Here is a 15,646-nt window from a genome sequence, read left to right on the forward strand (position 1 = left end):
CACATGAGCAGCTTTGGAGAACTCGCCTTGCTTGAAATCAGGATTAACTTGACACAGGAGCAAGTTAAGCTGTGGTAATGTCAGAACAGCTGTGTTTGTGCTTTGTACTGTTTTGTCAAACAACCACTTTCTTTCAGTGCTGCTTTCAAACCTGTTTCAGTTAAGCTTTCTGTTTTCTTGGCTGCCCTGCATGTGCTAGGCTGCTTGTGACTTATATTGCTTTCCATATTGGTTTTTGCACTTTCTCTTCTTCCAAGAGCGGAAGATGCAGTAAATGGTCCTATTTGAGCACAGAATTCACATCACATTTGAAGAATTTGCCATGGCAGTAAGCAGTAACTGTGTAGCAGAATGCATACAGAACTGCATGAAGACAAAGCTTGAAAATGGTCTGCAAGCGTATTAAATATAAAACCAGCAGTCTAGCTGTGCTCCAGCCATCCCTCTGTGGTATGAGGGGCTGGACAGGATTTTTACACATGACCGTAAAGGTGTGTTTTGTGTTAGATGTGGATGATGAAGTAGATGTCAGGAAGACTGAGGTCAGTGACTACATACAGGTTTATGCCAAAAAGCCAGAGTCTGTTTTCTTTTGCTGGAGGCTGAGAGCCCTTAGAAGCCAAACTGAATACTGTATGATAGCGTCCCATTGTCAGGCAGCCTTCTGCCCCTTAGAGCCTTCAAGCTGCCAGCGGCCCTGGGAATATATGGTCTTGTTCTTGCCTTCAGTACAAAGAATCAGTACCGAATGCCTGCCCAGTGGCAGTGGTGTGTTTCTCTGTCCAGAACACTTCTATCTAGGTACTTGTAATCAAGTTCTGAATTGTTTTCTTCTATATTTCAGCTTTTCCTTTCATAGCCAGTTTTAAAAATGTCCTCTTTCATATCCAACTGCTTCTAACTCCTCTGCCAGTGCACAGTGTATAAACCTTACTACAAACCACAATTTTTCTAGGTCGCCCTTTTACTTCAGACCTAGGGCAGGTTTGTTCCTGAACATAGTGATGCGTGCTTAACCACTGAGTTTTTTTAACATGGAAATGAGTTTACCAATAACTGAGCTTAGGATGGTTCTAATTACATACTGAATTTTGAGGCATAGAAAGTGACTGCAAGTATCTTTTTATGATCTTTATCATTGAAAACCTCATAACATTTTTCCTGTAACATTTTTAAACAGCTTTTAAACAACATGATAGCTTGTATCAGAGGTTCTTTTTATTTATTAATTCTGAGCCTTGTTGCAGGAGGGATATGATTCCATGACTCTCACTAATGCATTTGGGAGACCTGTGCTTCTGAACTGATAAAGTAATAATAGTATTGATGAACCAGCTCTGCAGTACTGGAAGGCTCTGCCCAGATCTCCATGAAAATGTTTTTAGCCATTTTGGAATTCCAAAATACTGCTGAAATATTATTTTCCCACTCATACAAGCTCGTTTCCCAAGTCAAAAAATTAATCTGATTGAAGTTATTCCATGAAAAACAGATAAGGATTTAGTGGGGAGAAACCTTAAGAAGATGGACTGTTCCATTCAATAGCATCTGATGCATAATGAAATTTGGGAGGCCTCCATGGCTGCGTCACTCAGGTTGGAATTATGTCAAACACTGAAAATGCAAGACCCTTTTTTGAGGTATGTCTCTGAATTTGTTTTCGTCCTTGTCATCCTCACTGTTCTTCTTGTCTCTTAGTTCAGCCATACAGTGAGATGGGGAAGATGTGGTTGTTGCTGCTCTGGTTACTGTAGCCGGCCTTGTTAGATGCTGCGGTGTTTGGCTTCCAGAGCTACAGCTATCAGGTGGCAGCATGCCAAATGCATGCTGCAAAAATCGTGCGTGTTCTTGCCAATGTCTTGAGGCAGAACTATGCCTCATTCAGAGAAAGTTGCACTGGCTGCCTGAAAACTGGTATTGATAAGGGGTTTCAGAGAGGAATTCTACAACCTGTAGAAAACCACCATGTGAAATGTTGAGATTTTTACTTGCCTGCTGTTCTATATCGCATCTCTTTTTGAGGTATCCATAGGCAGTGTTCTAAGTTTTCACTAATTTTAATGTTTCATATTGTATTTCCTCTACTTTTGATATCTGGGGCGATAGGAAGAATATCAGGCTCTAGGGAGTTTCAGTTAGTGGATCGAAGTATTAAGTTGGTAAGAGTTGATAGGCTTTTCAAACATTTTTAACCTCAATTGCACATGAGAAGCAGCAGCTAATAATGGGTTTTGGATCCATGATTACAGCTTGGCTGTCTAGCATTCAGCCCTCTGTTGAGCCATTCACCTGTGGTAGTGTGTTTCATTCTCAAATTATGAAACCTTTACCCAAACGGCATGACAACATATGCTGCAGATAGTTTCAGCAGGAACATTAGTGTTTAGCGCATCCATGGAACAATAAAAATAATTCCTTCAATGCACATAATATTTTCTTTTAAAAATAATATTAACCACACATTTTAATATTGTTTGATAAGTACCTGAGGCTTTTTTGAAATAACTCCCAAAATGTTAGCATTACCTACAAGTTTCCTCTTTGGGAAATAAAAGCATAACTTCTGACTGGGAACTGTAAGCAATGTATAGGTGATCCTGTTTAATGCTGTGGAATTTATTATGAGAAAAAGACCCTGGTAATTTCTGTGGGTTTGGTTGTTGCATTTAGCAGAATTCTTTTTCCCTTTCCAGGTGCATCCATCATCTCGTTGCAGGTTCACATTCTTTTGTTTAGAAATAAAATGTGTAACTCGTTAGGCAAATTTGGGTAGGTTCATTTGTCAAAGGAGTGATGGAAGAGGTTTAATTAAACTATTTTTGCAATACAAATATGTTGTAATGTCTAGAAGGTTTTTGGTTTTGTGCAGGCGTAGGCAGCTCTGTGCTGCTTATACTGAAAATGCCTAATGTAGCGGTAGATCAATTTTCAAAAGTAATCTTAGTTTCAAGGAATTGTCACGTTTCTGATCCAGGTTTTTATTTGACCTGTATTACTACTACAAGCTGCCAATTAGGGGTTTAAGTTATGCTTTCTCCTCTGTAAATTATGATTTTTAAAATATCTTATAATAGGATCCTTTCCAATTTCTAGTCTAAACTATCTGTCGTCACCGTAACTACAGATAAATCTGTAATTTTCTTTATTTTCTCCCACAGATCAATATTTAGAAGTTAGTTAATGAAGCCAAATCACTGTGCTGCTACCTTGAGTCTCAGCATGAACAGCTTGTGGTAAAGTGTTCCTTCTTGATTAAGTACTTATAGATAGTGGGACTGAGAAATGCAATTGTTCCCAAAGCTTTGGCACCTCTACAGTATTCTCATAAGAATAAAGATGATTCAAATAAATGTCAGAAGGGATTTGCTGGCTGCTGGAATTAGACAGTTGTGTGATGCAGAATTTTCTTTTGATATCAGCATGGTGTTAAAGTGGCTCACTACTTTGCAAACTTGAAATACCAATCAAACAGCTGAATTTAAACAGTGTGATGGTTTTCTATTTACATAAAGTGAAAAAGACAGGAAACTGAGAGAGCTTGGGGAGAATACCCACTGGGTGAGAAGGTTTGTGTTTGATTTATTATTATTTTAATTGCCTAATATTGCTAAGGGAGAGTCTAATTAAAATCCCTGGAGGATTCTTCAAAGAAGGAAAGATAAATATTGTAAAAAGTTATTTATAGCCTTTAGTATTTCTTCTCACCCACATAAATACAAAAATTAAATACAAGGGCTGGATCGGATCATGTCTTCTGAAGTTCTCCTTTACATATGCAATGTAGAAGAGTCAAACATAGTTGCCCAGAAAATAATAGCAATGATATAGGGACTTTGTAATGGCTGTGTTGCCTCCACCCACCTGTGTATCCTGATCCTTGTGTTCCCATGCTGATCTTGGCAGAACTTGAATATAGGATGGACTCCTGTCAGGCTGTCATGTAGTCTTTAACGGGCCATTAAAATGTGCCAGCATGTAGTTCTGAATTGTATTTTGGATTTGGAATAATGTTTTCTGGCAAAAGAAATGGCATAGGCTATGGTCAGATACACTGTCCAAACCCAGTCAGAGACAGAGTAAGAATTTTCTTCTTTCAGCTGCTTGCCATTTTCCCCTCTTTATGGCTTCCCATCCTCCTGATCTGGTAATACGACTGCATATTTAATCACTCTCTAATCCAGTTTACTAAAAATGATCCAGGTTAGTCTGAAAGGATTTAATAATGTTTTTTTTCCCTTGGATTATGTTGAGAAACAGCTGTGGCACTACACTTAAATTTGAAGGGACATTATGATCTAGGGGGAGGGTAGTTATGCACAGTGCAGGATAGGGGGAATAACTTCTTCTTTGACTTAACTGTAGACAGAGAAGATAGTCTGATAGTTTTTAGGCTTAGAGATCATTATATAGTACATGAAAGAGACGGTCTTCCCCAAATATTTATTAATATATGCTTTGAATACGTTTAAAATAGACCTGATGGAAAAAATTCAGGGTGAAAATCATGAAAAAGGAAAACACTTTTTATTAACAAGACTGATTTTAAACATCTCATAGGAGGTGCTTTGTATCCCATTCAAACTCCCATTCGACATCTAAAATAGTCTCATTTAAAATGTTTCCTTTATGAGCAGTGGTTGTTCTGAAGTACAATCAGTGGCTCTTCTGCCCAGGTTGTCAGAACAGCGTGGTGGTTCCTGACTGCCTGGCAATTCAGAAAGGTAGACTGGAGCTTGTTTAGAAACTGCAAGATAATAATTTTGAATATGTTGAATGTGAACCTGGTAAATAACTGTGTGAGTTGTTTATTTCAATTTTGACATAAATTAGAAGGAAAGAGAAAGTTTACGTTAAACCATGCATTTCTGCTATACAAATATAATGAATGATGTGTTGTATGTTTATAGCTCTTTACTTGCCATTCTTCCTTGTTGATTTGAAAACTGATCACAGACAAAAAAATCTAGAAACTAGGAAAAAAGTTTTCTCTCCTCCATTTCTCTGTCACTGATACCTCTGTCACTGATACAGAAGGCATCGCCTGCCCTCTTCCCTTTTTTTTTGTATGTCTGAAGTATTACAGCTTCTTTCTTCATGAGTTTCTTGGGAAATTATTTTATATTCTACATCTGTCATGTATAAAAGGACAACACAGGTAGAGGGGCTGGTAGAACTGGGAAAACCTCCTCTCCTGAATCTGTAATAACGCGAATGTATGGCCTTTGAATGAAAAGCAGAGCAGAGCAGCACGTATGTGTCTTGCTGTCTGCTGGCATGTATACTTCTATTAATATAAACAGAAGTCGATCTGTTTGTATGCATGTTCTATAACATGCTGCTCTGTCTTCTAAAATGTCCATGCAATCACATAACACCGTAATACCAGTAAGCAGTTTTAGAAGATCCTGAATTAAAACCATGCAGATGTAGTCTCAATTCCTCATAGGGTTGAGTTTTATAAATATTTACATACACCAGATTTTCTGTTTGCAGTTTGTTTGCATTAAGATGTGCCCATTTATTTTAACCATATGAATAAGAGATTATTAGCAATATATTGGAGAACCACCCACAACATGTTTACAATCAGTAAGGTCTTATCCTGTGTTACAGATTTTCCTCCTAGTTTAGCTTGAACATTTATGTCTACAATTTTATAATTTAGTATTTATTTTTGAAAAGTGTTATTCTTGTAAGTCCTAATAGAATTACTTTCATGGAGTTACTCTAACAGTTATTTTTAAATAATTGGAAAAGTGAAGCACATCTTCAAGTTTAAGTTATCTAATTTATTGAGTCCAGATAATTAATGCTTTGACAAGTTCTGTCCGTGTTGCTCAGTGCATTATCAATGCTCGTTGACACTAAGAAAAGCAGAATTTTATCTGCTGTTTCTGAGACCAAGAGTTTGGTGTTGTTGAAATAAGTGATGCATGACCTTTCATATGCCAGGTAACAGTGTTTTCTCTTTGTTTTCTTCTGTTGTCGTCTTATTACCTTTGCTCCTGATGACATTTTCAGTAATATTACATTTTTCCAATAGAGCACTTACTTGGGTGCTATCAAAAAGCTCATATTATGAAATTCCAACGAATAGTACTACTGAAGGGTTTGGGGACTTTTTTTAGTGCTTTGGGTTTTCTTTCTACTTTTTCCAGACTCATCAGTTGTCTTTTACATACCATTGCTACCTTCTCGCCTGCCAACATGGACCAATAATTAAAGCTAACCACGCTGTGAGCATGTTTATCCTTAATTGGTGTTCTTTCAGGGGCGCACATGGAGTGAAAACTTCTATTAGCTTGATCACAGCTTCGAAATATAGTGGCCAGCTACTTTGGAATATTTCTTGCCTTTAGCCTGAAACAAGTGTCATGTATAAAATCTGTGGCCCAAGACTGCTACTATTTCACTTAAAAGGTTTAGGGACATAAAACAAACCTTGATTTGCTTTTTGGTGGTTTGCTGGTAGTAACAGTTCTTTTTCCATTACATTTGTGCTCATATTTTTGAGCAATAATATGTGCATTCATTGAAGATTGAAGCAATACTTGTATCTTCCAAACTATTTGGCATTTACTAATGTGCGTGACAAATTGCTGCATTTCTTACAATTGAACAAATCTTGGCAGGTTTGGTTTGATATTATGTATCTGTAACTATTGCTTAGGAGATTGGCATGCTTGAATTACCTAGGGCAAAGAAGATTTGTTTTATTTAATTAAATGCAATATGTTGGTATAGCAACAATGTTATGTTCCTTGAGTGTTTAACAGTGTTTTAAATGTTTTTGTTGTTTTCAAAAAGTATCATTCTTTTCAGTACACTTAAGTGTGTATATTTGTTAACGCCTACGGTTTACTCTAATTATATACAATATAACAAACCAAATACAGCCATCTTATATTTTATGCAATAGTACTCTATTTTATAATCAGTTCACTTAGTTTTCTGTGTATATATATGATCAGACTAGAACTATGTTTACTTGTATCTTCAGTTGTATCATTCTTTGTGTCAGTGTCTGAAGCAAATTACCTCCTACTCAAAGATTTTGAGTCATGAATCTTAGCAGCACAAGTTCTCTGAGATTTCTGCAAAAATTAAAATATTTTGATAATAGTCCCAGATCCTGTACTTAGACATCAGCACTGAAGACAGTTAAATGAGAATGGTCCTTTGCAAAGTTGGGTTTTCAAGGGAGTGGGGGGTGGCGGCAGGGAAATCCATTCTTGCTTTTTCTTTTTTCCTTTTTTTTTTTTTTCCCCTCTGTTCATTCTGAAACTATGACTTGATGAATGTCATTAGGCTGTAATCCATTTATTCCATGTGGTGGTGGGAACAGAGAACTAGATATTTCGTTTGGACTGAGTGAACCAGAGTCACTCTGAACTGAGCCCCCGCTGCCATCGAACTGAGATATTTTCTTCTTGATTATTTTTCTTTCTTTGGCTCGGCGATTCTGGAACCAGATTTTCACCTGCGGTGTTATAAATAACATCTGATTAGTTCAAAGTAGTGGCCAACTTTTTACAGTAATAGTAGCAATGAAAATGTAGATATGTTAAAAAAACAAACAAACAAAACCAACAAAAAAACATAAACCCTAAACCAAAAAAAACCAACACTGGGTTTGTGCACTGAAAAATTTTTTAGTTACTCTGTATTCATTTTCTACATCATAATCAATAGAAAATTACTTTCTTTTCTTAGACCTGGTGTGAAGTGAACTTGCTCTGTTATATTTAGGAACATAGGAGTCAGCTTAGTTATTTAGACTCAGGATCCACCTAGTTCATCATCTAAGCTTTGACAGTGCCATGTGTTGTTATGGAATAATTCTGAAGATTACTTCTTCGTCTATGTTATGGATTAATTCAAACCCAAGTGGTGAGGGTCCTTTTTCTTCATTTATATTGTGAGTGATTTGTGTGTGTATGTATATTCTGATTATGTGTTTTTAAAGTTTCACATTTCTTTGTTACTGGGCTATATGTTTATTTATGTAAAATACCTATATATGTACTATGTTGTATATCAATAGATATATTTAATGACAGTGAATTTCCCAGGCTAATTGTGCATGTGAAAAGACTCCTGTCTGTTTGAAATCTGCTTTTAGTTTAAGTATCTGTATTTTCTTTCCTTATGTGAAAGTGTGAATGAGTAGAAAACCCCATTTGTGTTTTCCTTATCATTAATTTCCTGTCTTTTCACTTTACAGTTTCTGTTATACCCTTTTCAGGTGTGTTGAATACAATATTATATGGAAAGTTGTACCATTGCTTTATGTTAAAAATCTCTTTATTATTTTCCAAATAGTTATTATTTTATTACCTTACTGGTAAAGATAGTAAGAAGCATTTAGTTTTGTCCTGAGTCCTGTAGAAATGCAGATAAATTATGTATTTTGTCTACATTATACTTGAAGGAAATTTACCAGTCAAAAATTGGATGTCTTTAAGAGCAACAGCTATGTAAAAGGAAACTACTGATTTTATGCAGTATCACTGGTTACTCCAGGCACGTCTGTGTTCTAAATCAGCCAGCTTGCATAATATTAAAGCAGAGGTTTTGAATATAGTTGCAGTTCTCTGAAAATTTCTGATGGAGCTACATCCTACTGTATAACAAACTCTAGTCCATCAATGATAGCTTGTTTTTTGTAGTTGCTTTCTGGGGCCACTTATAGTCTGCAGAGTGTAATCTATGTACTATTTAGGTCTGAGATTGGACATCACTGCATCCAGTGCTTGATCCTAAAATATCATTGCTTATCCATGTATCCTTACACTTCCAGCCTCAATTGGGCCCTCTCTATTCCATGTTCTTGCACAGACTGAATGCAGAAGCAGAGGAGGCTGCTGAAAGAGGAGAATATTTTAGAGAACTGAATGTGTATATTCAGGAAGAACAAAAGTTTGTAAAATTCTAAAAAGAAAGATCTCTTGTTTAAATTTACCTGGGGGCAATAAATCTGGTTGCTAAGGTATGAGATGCCTTATTCGGTATCGCCACATCTTCCCTTATCCTCCAACTGTAGCAGAACCATTGAAATTTTGTTGTATAAGGAGGGTTGGATTCAACAGTTACTATATTTGAAGACTGCAGAGCTGTGCTTCCTAAGTGTGCTCTCCAACACAGTGATTTGAGGGAATTCTTTATCCTGAATTCCTCTAGGCTTTATATGAACACAGCTAAGATACCTGGGCCCCTGCTCAGGAGGCTGTCCTTACTCAGGACAGAGCTTAAATATGTACTTGATATGAATGAATGCAGAGCCAAAGAAGCAGTGGATCTAAGTATGCACTTGAAGATTTCCTGAATGGATAGTCTTGGCTACATATACGTGTATAATAGGCATAAAAATTTGGCACCAAATTTTATAGCCTAGAGCATCCTGTATATCATGGGTGTGAACTACTACTATAGGTGAAGTACCTGTGAACATAATAGAAAAAGAAATCCTGACTTGAAAATCAAAGGCTGTAAAAACTCCTTAAGATGTGCTGAAATCTAACTGACTGAGGCAGAATGTGGCCTGTGGAAATAGTGGCAATAAATTTGTAACAAAAAATACATATAGATCTCATTTGATCGCTCTTGGAATGCTGAGTTTTTATTTTCCTGGCTTACAGCTGAAATGTATCCAGTGCTTTGGATTTTTTCTGGCCACCATTTTGTGTGATTGCAAGAAGAAATAAAATGGTGAATGTCATAACTACCAAGAAAGTAGCTAAGATAATGTTAAGCTGAATTGTTTAAATTCTAGCTGTCTGGCTAGCTGTTATGCATGTAAGAATAAGTACTTTTTCTAGTATAAATGAATTCCTAATGTTTAGTTACCCATAACTGGAGGTTTCTGTCAAATTAGCCTATTTATTAATTTGTATTTGCATAGTGTATTCTCTGCGTGTCAGGTATACTCACAAACTTTATCATGGTTGCCTTCGCACTACTTTTGGATACAGAACGTGAATGCTGCTCATGTCCTCTGGCAGTAACAGTGTCTGGTGAATGAGTGCATACGAATGATGGATAGTCTCTGTGTACCTGTCTTTCAGATAGTCCCAGGTTTGCTGCAAGTTCTGACTTTCTCCTTATTGTAATATATCTGTTGCAGTGAAATTCCTTCTCTAATTCTAGTCTCTGATGATCTGTGTAAACAACTCGGTACTTTTCTTTTGTTCTTGTTTTACCTGTTTAAGAAAGAAATATTATTAATATGTTGAATTTGATTTTTCTATAGCATCTTTCAAACATCTCAAACATTTTGCAAACATTCATTAAATTACAGAGTACTTGCATGGGATTGTTTTCTGTGTGACAGAGAAGGAATATGAGGTGCAGAGTGAATGAGTGAGTATTGATTATCGTAACTCTTTCCCTCTTTATCTCCTTTTCTCTGTAAACATAAATGCAAAGCTCAAGTGAAAAACACCCTGAAGGATCTTAAATAATTCATAGCAGTACATAATTGGTGCTGGCTATATTTGATCTCAAAGGGGTTTCATTTCAGTGCTCGTTGAAGTGATTTCCGTGTGTATGCGGGCATAAATATACAGGATTTCAAGACTGAAGTTCAGTCACAGTTGGTTTAGTTGTACCATGTCCTAATTCTTTATTTGAGTTTTTAAAGATCACCTCTCTAACACAAAGAAATGTCCTACTAGAAATGCTTTTGCTCTCTTGTGTGGCCATAGGACGTGCTTATAAGTTCATAAAAATTTGAATTTATTTTTTCAAAAAGGTGTTGCAAGATGCTGAGTGCCTGTAGAGCTGTTACTGGGTGTATGTTGTGTGCTGAGCTTCCCTTTCGAGTTGAAGGCACTTGGCAATTTGTAAGACGAGGCAATAAAATACTTGTAAAAGGATTTCAGTATAATCCTCTCTAATGTATAAAAGAAATATTTTTAGATATATTGGATGAATACTGTTAAGAGAAGCATTACTTGATGTTTAGAAGGTCTCTCTCATTTCATAGGCTTTTTTAAACAATTCTTCATGTAATAATAATACAGAGAGATCACTTTTCAACTTATTTGTTCTCCTTTGCACTTTCAACAGCCAACTAGATAGTTTTCCTTTTTCTTCTGATCTTCCTGGGTTTTTTTTGATGTGAGTTTTCTGGGACAAACTGTAGGACAAAGACTCCTTTAAAGTGGTTCCCTAAAATCCATTGAGGTGTTAAGATGAAGCACACGCCACACAAAGGAGCGACAAGGAGATCTTATCAAGAACCCCTTTCACATTCAGAAACACAAGCCAATTGGTTTGGAATTTACAAGCCCTAAACAAATGTCAGACTCTTTCATCTTAGCAGAAGAAAAAAGGACAGAAATAGATGAAGGAATATTTTTCCCTCAGTTCTCTTTAATTTTGGACCAACACTGAGGATAGACTGCGATATTTTTATCTGAAGGCTAGAGGTAAACATAGCTTAAGACGTTTTGAAATACGCATAATTAAGGATGTTTTCCCAAATCCTATGTGACTTTGACTTCTGGTGTACAAGGTTTTCCTGCCTAAATTTGCAGGACTAAAACAATCATCAAACTGAGCTTACTTTTTTCAAGGTACAAATTGTTGGCTTTGAAATATTTGCTCTAAGCGATAGTTATAATGTTAACAATAGTATAGATACTCAGGTTCCTTGTAAACTGAAGGCTTAGAAGGTAATCTTTGAAACCAAGTTAAAATTCAACAGGGTTATTCTGGCTTTACTATAATCAGCAAATATAACCATGATTTGAGGGGGTGGAGAAAAGGAGTAGTTTTCCCCATTCCCCTTGGTCATAAAATTCACAGAGCATTTCTTCTGAAGACAATAAAGCTAGGAGAAGGCCTCTTTATTTGCTGTGAAAATCATCACCCTTTCCGGCAATATAACTCCTGAAGAAAAGAGGGAGAAGGAAGAGACAAGACTGCATATCAAAGCAAAGAGAAGTGTTGAAAGGGTCTGTTGCCTCAATATGACAGATAGGCCTCAAAACCTCAGACAATGTAGCCCAGTGGAAAATAGATGTCACAACTAGTTTACAAAGCAAAATAAATTAGCATTAGAGCAGAGGCCTGGCCTTTTTTCCTGCTTTTCTATGTTGCTTTCTGGCTGTGTTTCTGCTGTGATGTAATCTGAATTACTTGTACATCACTGCTTGTTTAAACAAAGACATAAAATGTGTTGACTATAGTTAAAAAAAAAAAGCTGAGGCTGATCTTGCAAAATAAAAAAATAATGTTGTCCTTTTGTTTAGTCCCCTTTAAAGTCCATTCTCTTTCTCTTTCATTCCCAGATGAAGCTTCTTACAAAGTTTTAAAAGGTATGAAATCTATTTTCGAGGCCCTTGTTTAGATGCCTTCTTTTCAATAGTTTTCATGCCTTGAAGGCTTACTCGCTCTCATAAAATACACATTTTACACTGTTGATCACACAGGTTTTTGAAATGAATTGGTCTGAAGTTCTGCTCTTACATAACTGAAGTTGATAGGGCATTTTGTCATTGATTTTAGTAAAACCAGGCTCAGACAGTAAGGAATTCTGTAGATGTTCTTTTTCTCATTTTGATAGCCTGTCTGGGAAGATATCTTTACCAAGCCCACTTTCAATGTTGTTTTTTAAAGTTTCTTATTGCCTCATATGTTTGCGATGTCTGTGTATTTGAAATAAAAAAAGGGTTGGTTCTGAATAAACAGTTATGGCCTTTTAGCAAGAGGATATATAATTCCAAATCAAATTTTATCTGTTGAAAGGACATAGTACTTCTGTCTTCATGATGTTGTTTCATCCTGAGAATTGACTTGGTCAGGTAAATTTTCAATTCACTTTTCCTGCAATTTAATTTTTTGTATAAAATACTAAATACAAATATTGAATCAGAATGTAGTGTATTTAATAGAGTCTAAATAGAGGAGAAAAAATTTCCATTAACATCCCCTCCTAAAAATAATTCCCATTGTCTTTAGGAGAGTATTTCGGTAGGCTCCCTCATGTAATTAGATGTGTTTTGATTTCTGTTATTCCAGGCTGCTCACATACATCAATGTGAGTACACGCCACTAGTGAAGTTTAGGACATACACATATTTATGTATACAAATATATTTGTAAAGTTTGGCGCTGTAATTCTGAAATTTTAGAGCAATAAACTGTATTAAGCAGCGATAATATTGAAGGGGAGGAACCAGTAGCTACTTTGATAGCACGAATAATATAATGGCAATAAGGAAAAACAGAGCACGGGTCTGTTTCAGAGAGTGGTTATAGTGGTTAAGACATCAGGTAAGTCGTCTTACATTATCTTCTAGAGAAAGCATTGATAAGTTAATATGTAGCTGTTACATGCATAATTTTACCCTTGTCATTATTTGTTTGAATTTCCTTTAATTTTTCACAACTTTTTATGTGCTGATATTAACATTTTCTAGTTTTTACAGTTAACATTATTTTAAAAACACCGATGAAAAGCCAAATCTATTCAGTACTCTTCTTGTTTTGCAAAATACCACATTTGTGCTTTACTCTCCCAAACCCTTTTTTTAAGCTGGATTGATGTCTTGAGCCCAGTTCTGTGAAGTCCTGAGCTGTTTTTAACACTTCAAAGGATTGGGCTCTAGGAATGTACAGCCTCAGGATACATATCTATGGACAGGCCCTGATTCACCTGTCCAGTATTGTTCATAAAGTATTTTGGCATGTGTGTAAATTCTGTGTAAGAGCTTTTCAGACTAGAGATGAATTTAAGCGTGTAACTGCTTTTCTGAATTGCATATATATTTTATGAAGTTGAGCAAGCATGTGAGAAACCTTTCAGGGTCTCCCATGTCTGTGCAATCAGAGTAAAACTAGGATTTAGATTTTTAAGTGTGTTTTATTCTTTAAGAATGCTAACACATTTCAAATTCCGTGAGAACACAACAGAGGCAAGGTTGCCTCATTGGCATTCAGTAGTCTCAATTGAATTTGGTCTACACTCAAGTCTTGCATCACTTCTACACCTGGAAATCTCCAATGATGCTAATGAAGTTACTGCTGATTTACATGAATATACATATGGGGGAAAAAACAGACTATAAATCTGCTTGGCTTTGAAGACCTTTCTAGAGGCTCCAAGAGGAAGGATGGCATTGTGATATCTTAATGTTCACTAGGCATTTTATATTTAGTAACAGTGGGAAAACAGTGTGTATCTGCTTTGTAACTAAGAAACAATTAACAGCCTAATTTTGCTCTTGGGTAATAACCATTTGAAGGAGGACTGTCTCAAGCGGCAGTGCTGATTTTCTGTGTCTTCGAAGATTGCTCCAATTGTAATTGCTCTTCTTTCTTTAGAGCATTTTCTTTGATGCTCTCTAACACACACTTACTACTTTTAACCTTAACAATAGATTTAGCAAACCTTGCTACACCCAATTTACACCTTGGGAATATACACTGAAAGGTTCATCTGGCATGCAGCTTGTGACAAAAACAGGCGCATCAATGAGTGACACTTGCAAGAAAGTGGTTTTTAATTGTGTAATTGTGGCAAGCTGCAAAATTCTGGTACGTGAGAAAAATACTGTAAAACCAATTTGAAACTAAATGAAAAGGAAGCTTAACTGATGACATATGTGGTCTGCAAACAAAATAGTCTACACTGATCATTTGAATCAGGTTACTTCTCTGGGAATACTTCTTCTCACCTAATAAATCTAGGTAGAAAAATAAAAGACACAGGAACAACAGCAGAAAATTGCATAATCACTACAGTTGGATCAGAGCACATAATTTTCTTTATTGAAAAGTCTGTAAAGATTTTAAAAGGTCAACCTGATTTTTATATTGATATTTACCTTGCGGCACAAAATAATGATGTAGTATTTTTGCCTGTAACTGTTAAATGTTGCTGCATTGATTGTTCCACGACATTCTCAAGAATATCATATTTTTCTTCCAAAATGCATTACAGAATGTTACAACAAAGATTCCTGGACTTGAGTGAGATGCAGTCATATCTCAACACAACAGCCATTCCACTATAGTAGCCCTATAAAGCCTTTATGGGATGAAAGTGAAACTACTGCAAATTTAGTTAAAACTGTATTAAACAGCAGTAGGTTAAATAAATGTCATAAATGACCCACCAACCTATGTGCTTCAAGTAAAGTTAATTATTTATAAGATCAGTGATAGGAGAGGATGCTTTCTCAGGTTGAAAGTTGAATATACACTTACCAGTAGTGTTAGCTTGCACTGTCTTCCTCATCCATTCATAGGAGCTGTGCCTTTGGCTGTTGGGAGAGATTTGCTGTGTATTAATTGTATCTACAGGAGGTAACCCCCCAGCTCCAGTGGGATGGAGGGAGCTGTAATCAGCAGAACTGTAGGAGACCTGTCCAGGAGACGAGCCATTGATCTGTGCAGCAGCAACCGTGCTGGAAGGTCCTGGGCCGTAAGCGTTCCAGTCCTCCCTCTGTGGGCCATAGTGAGATCCCCAGGTTCCTGCATGCTGTCCATGGTTGTCCAGAGCTGGCACATGATGATATCCCATGTAATCTGGATAGGGTGGAGTGGACACAAAGTTTTGCACTGGCAGGTTGTTGCTGCTGCACCTTGCAGATCCTGGATACATGCTGGTTTCTTTATCCAAGAGAGAGCTCACATACAT

The 15,646-nt window shown here is 36.5% G+C and overlaps 1 protein-coding gene across 1 annotated transcript; it reads right to left on the bottom strand.

The window, feature by feature from the left end:
- Nucleotides 1–7,273: 7,273 nt before the first annotated feature.
- Nucleotides 7,274–15,646, bottom strand: CDX4 (caudal type homeobox 4). The gene is made up of 3 exons (XM_072877090.1): nucleotides 15,214–15,646; nucleotides 10,054–10,199; nucleotides 7,274–7,480 (listed from the first exon to the last, which is right to left on the bottom strand). Exons 1-3 carry the CDS (start codon nucleotides 15,644–15,646, stop codon nucleotides 7,274–7,276), a joined length of 786 nt encoding a protein of 261 aa, XP_072733191.1.

This window comes from Ciconia boyciana, chromosome 12, assembly GCF_034638445.1.
Source record: "Ciconia boyciana chromosome 12, ASM3463844v1, whole genome shotgun sequence".
Lineage (NCBI taxonomy): Eukaryota > Metazoa > Chordata > Aves > Ciconiiformes > Ciconiidae > Ciconia > Ciconia boyciana.

What these genes read in the sequence shown, in the direction of transcription:
- CDX4 (XM_072877090.1), bottom strand. Translation starts at nt 15,646, where the DNA reads ATGTATGTGAGCTCTCTCTTGGATAAAGAAACCAGCATGTATCCAGGA. An exon ending in AGTGCAAGCTAACACTACTG is followed by an intron (nt 10,200 to 15,213) that starts GTAAGTGTATAT and finishes TTTCTTAAACAG; the next exon opens with GTAAAACAAGAACAAAAGAA. An exon ending in TGGGACTATCTGAAAGACAG is followed by an intron (nt 7,481 to 10,053) that starts GTACACAGAGAC and finishes ATAACACCGCAG; the next exon opens with GTGAAAATCTGGTTCCAGAA.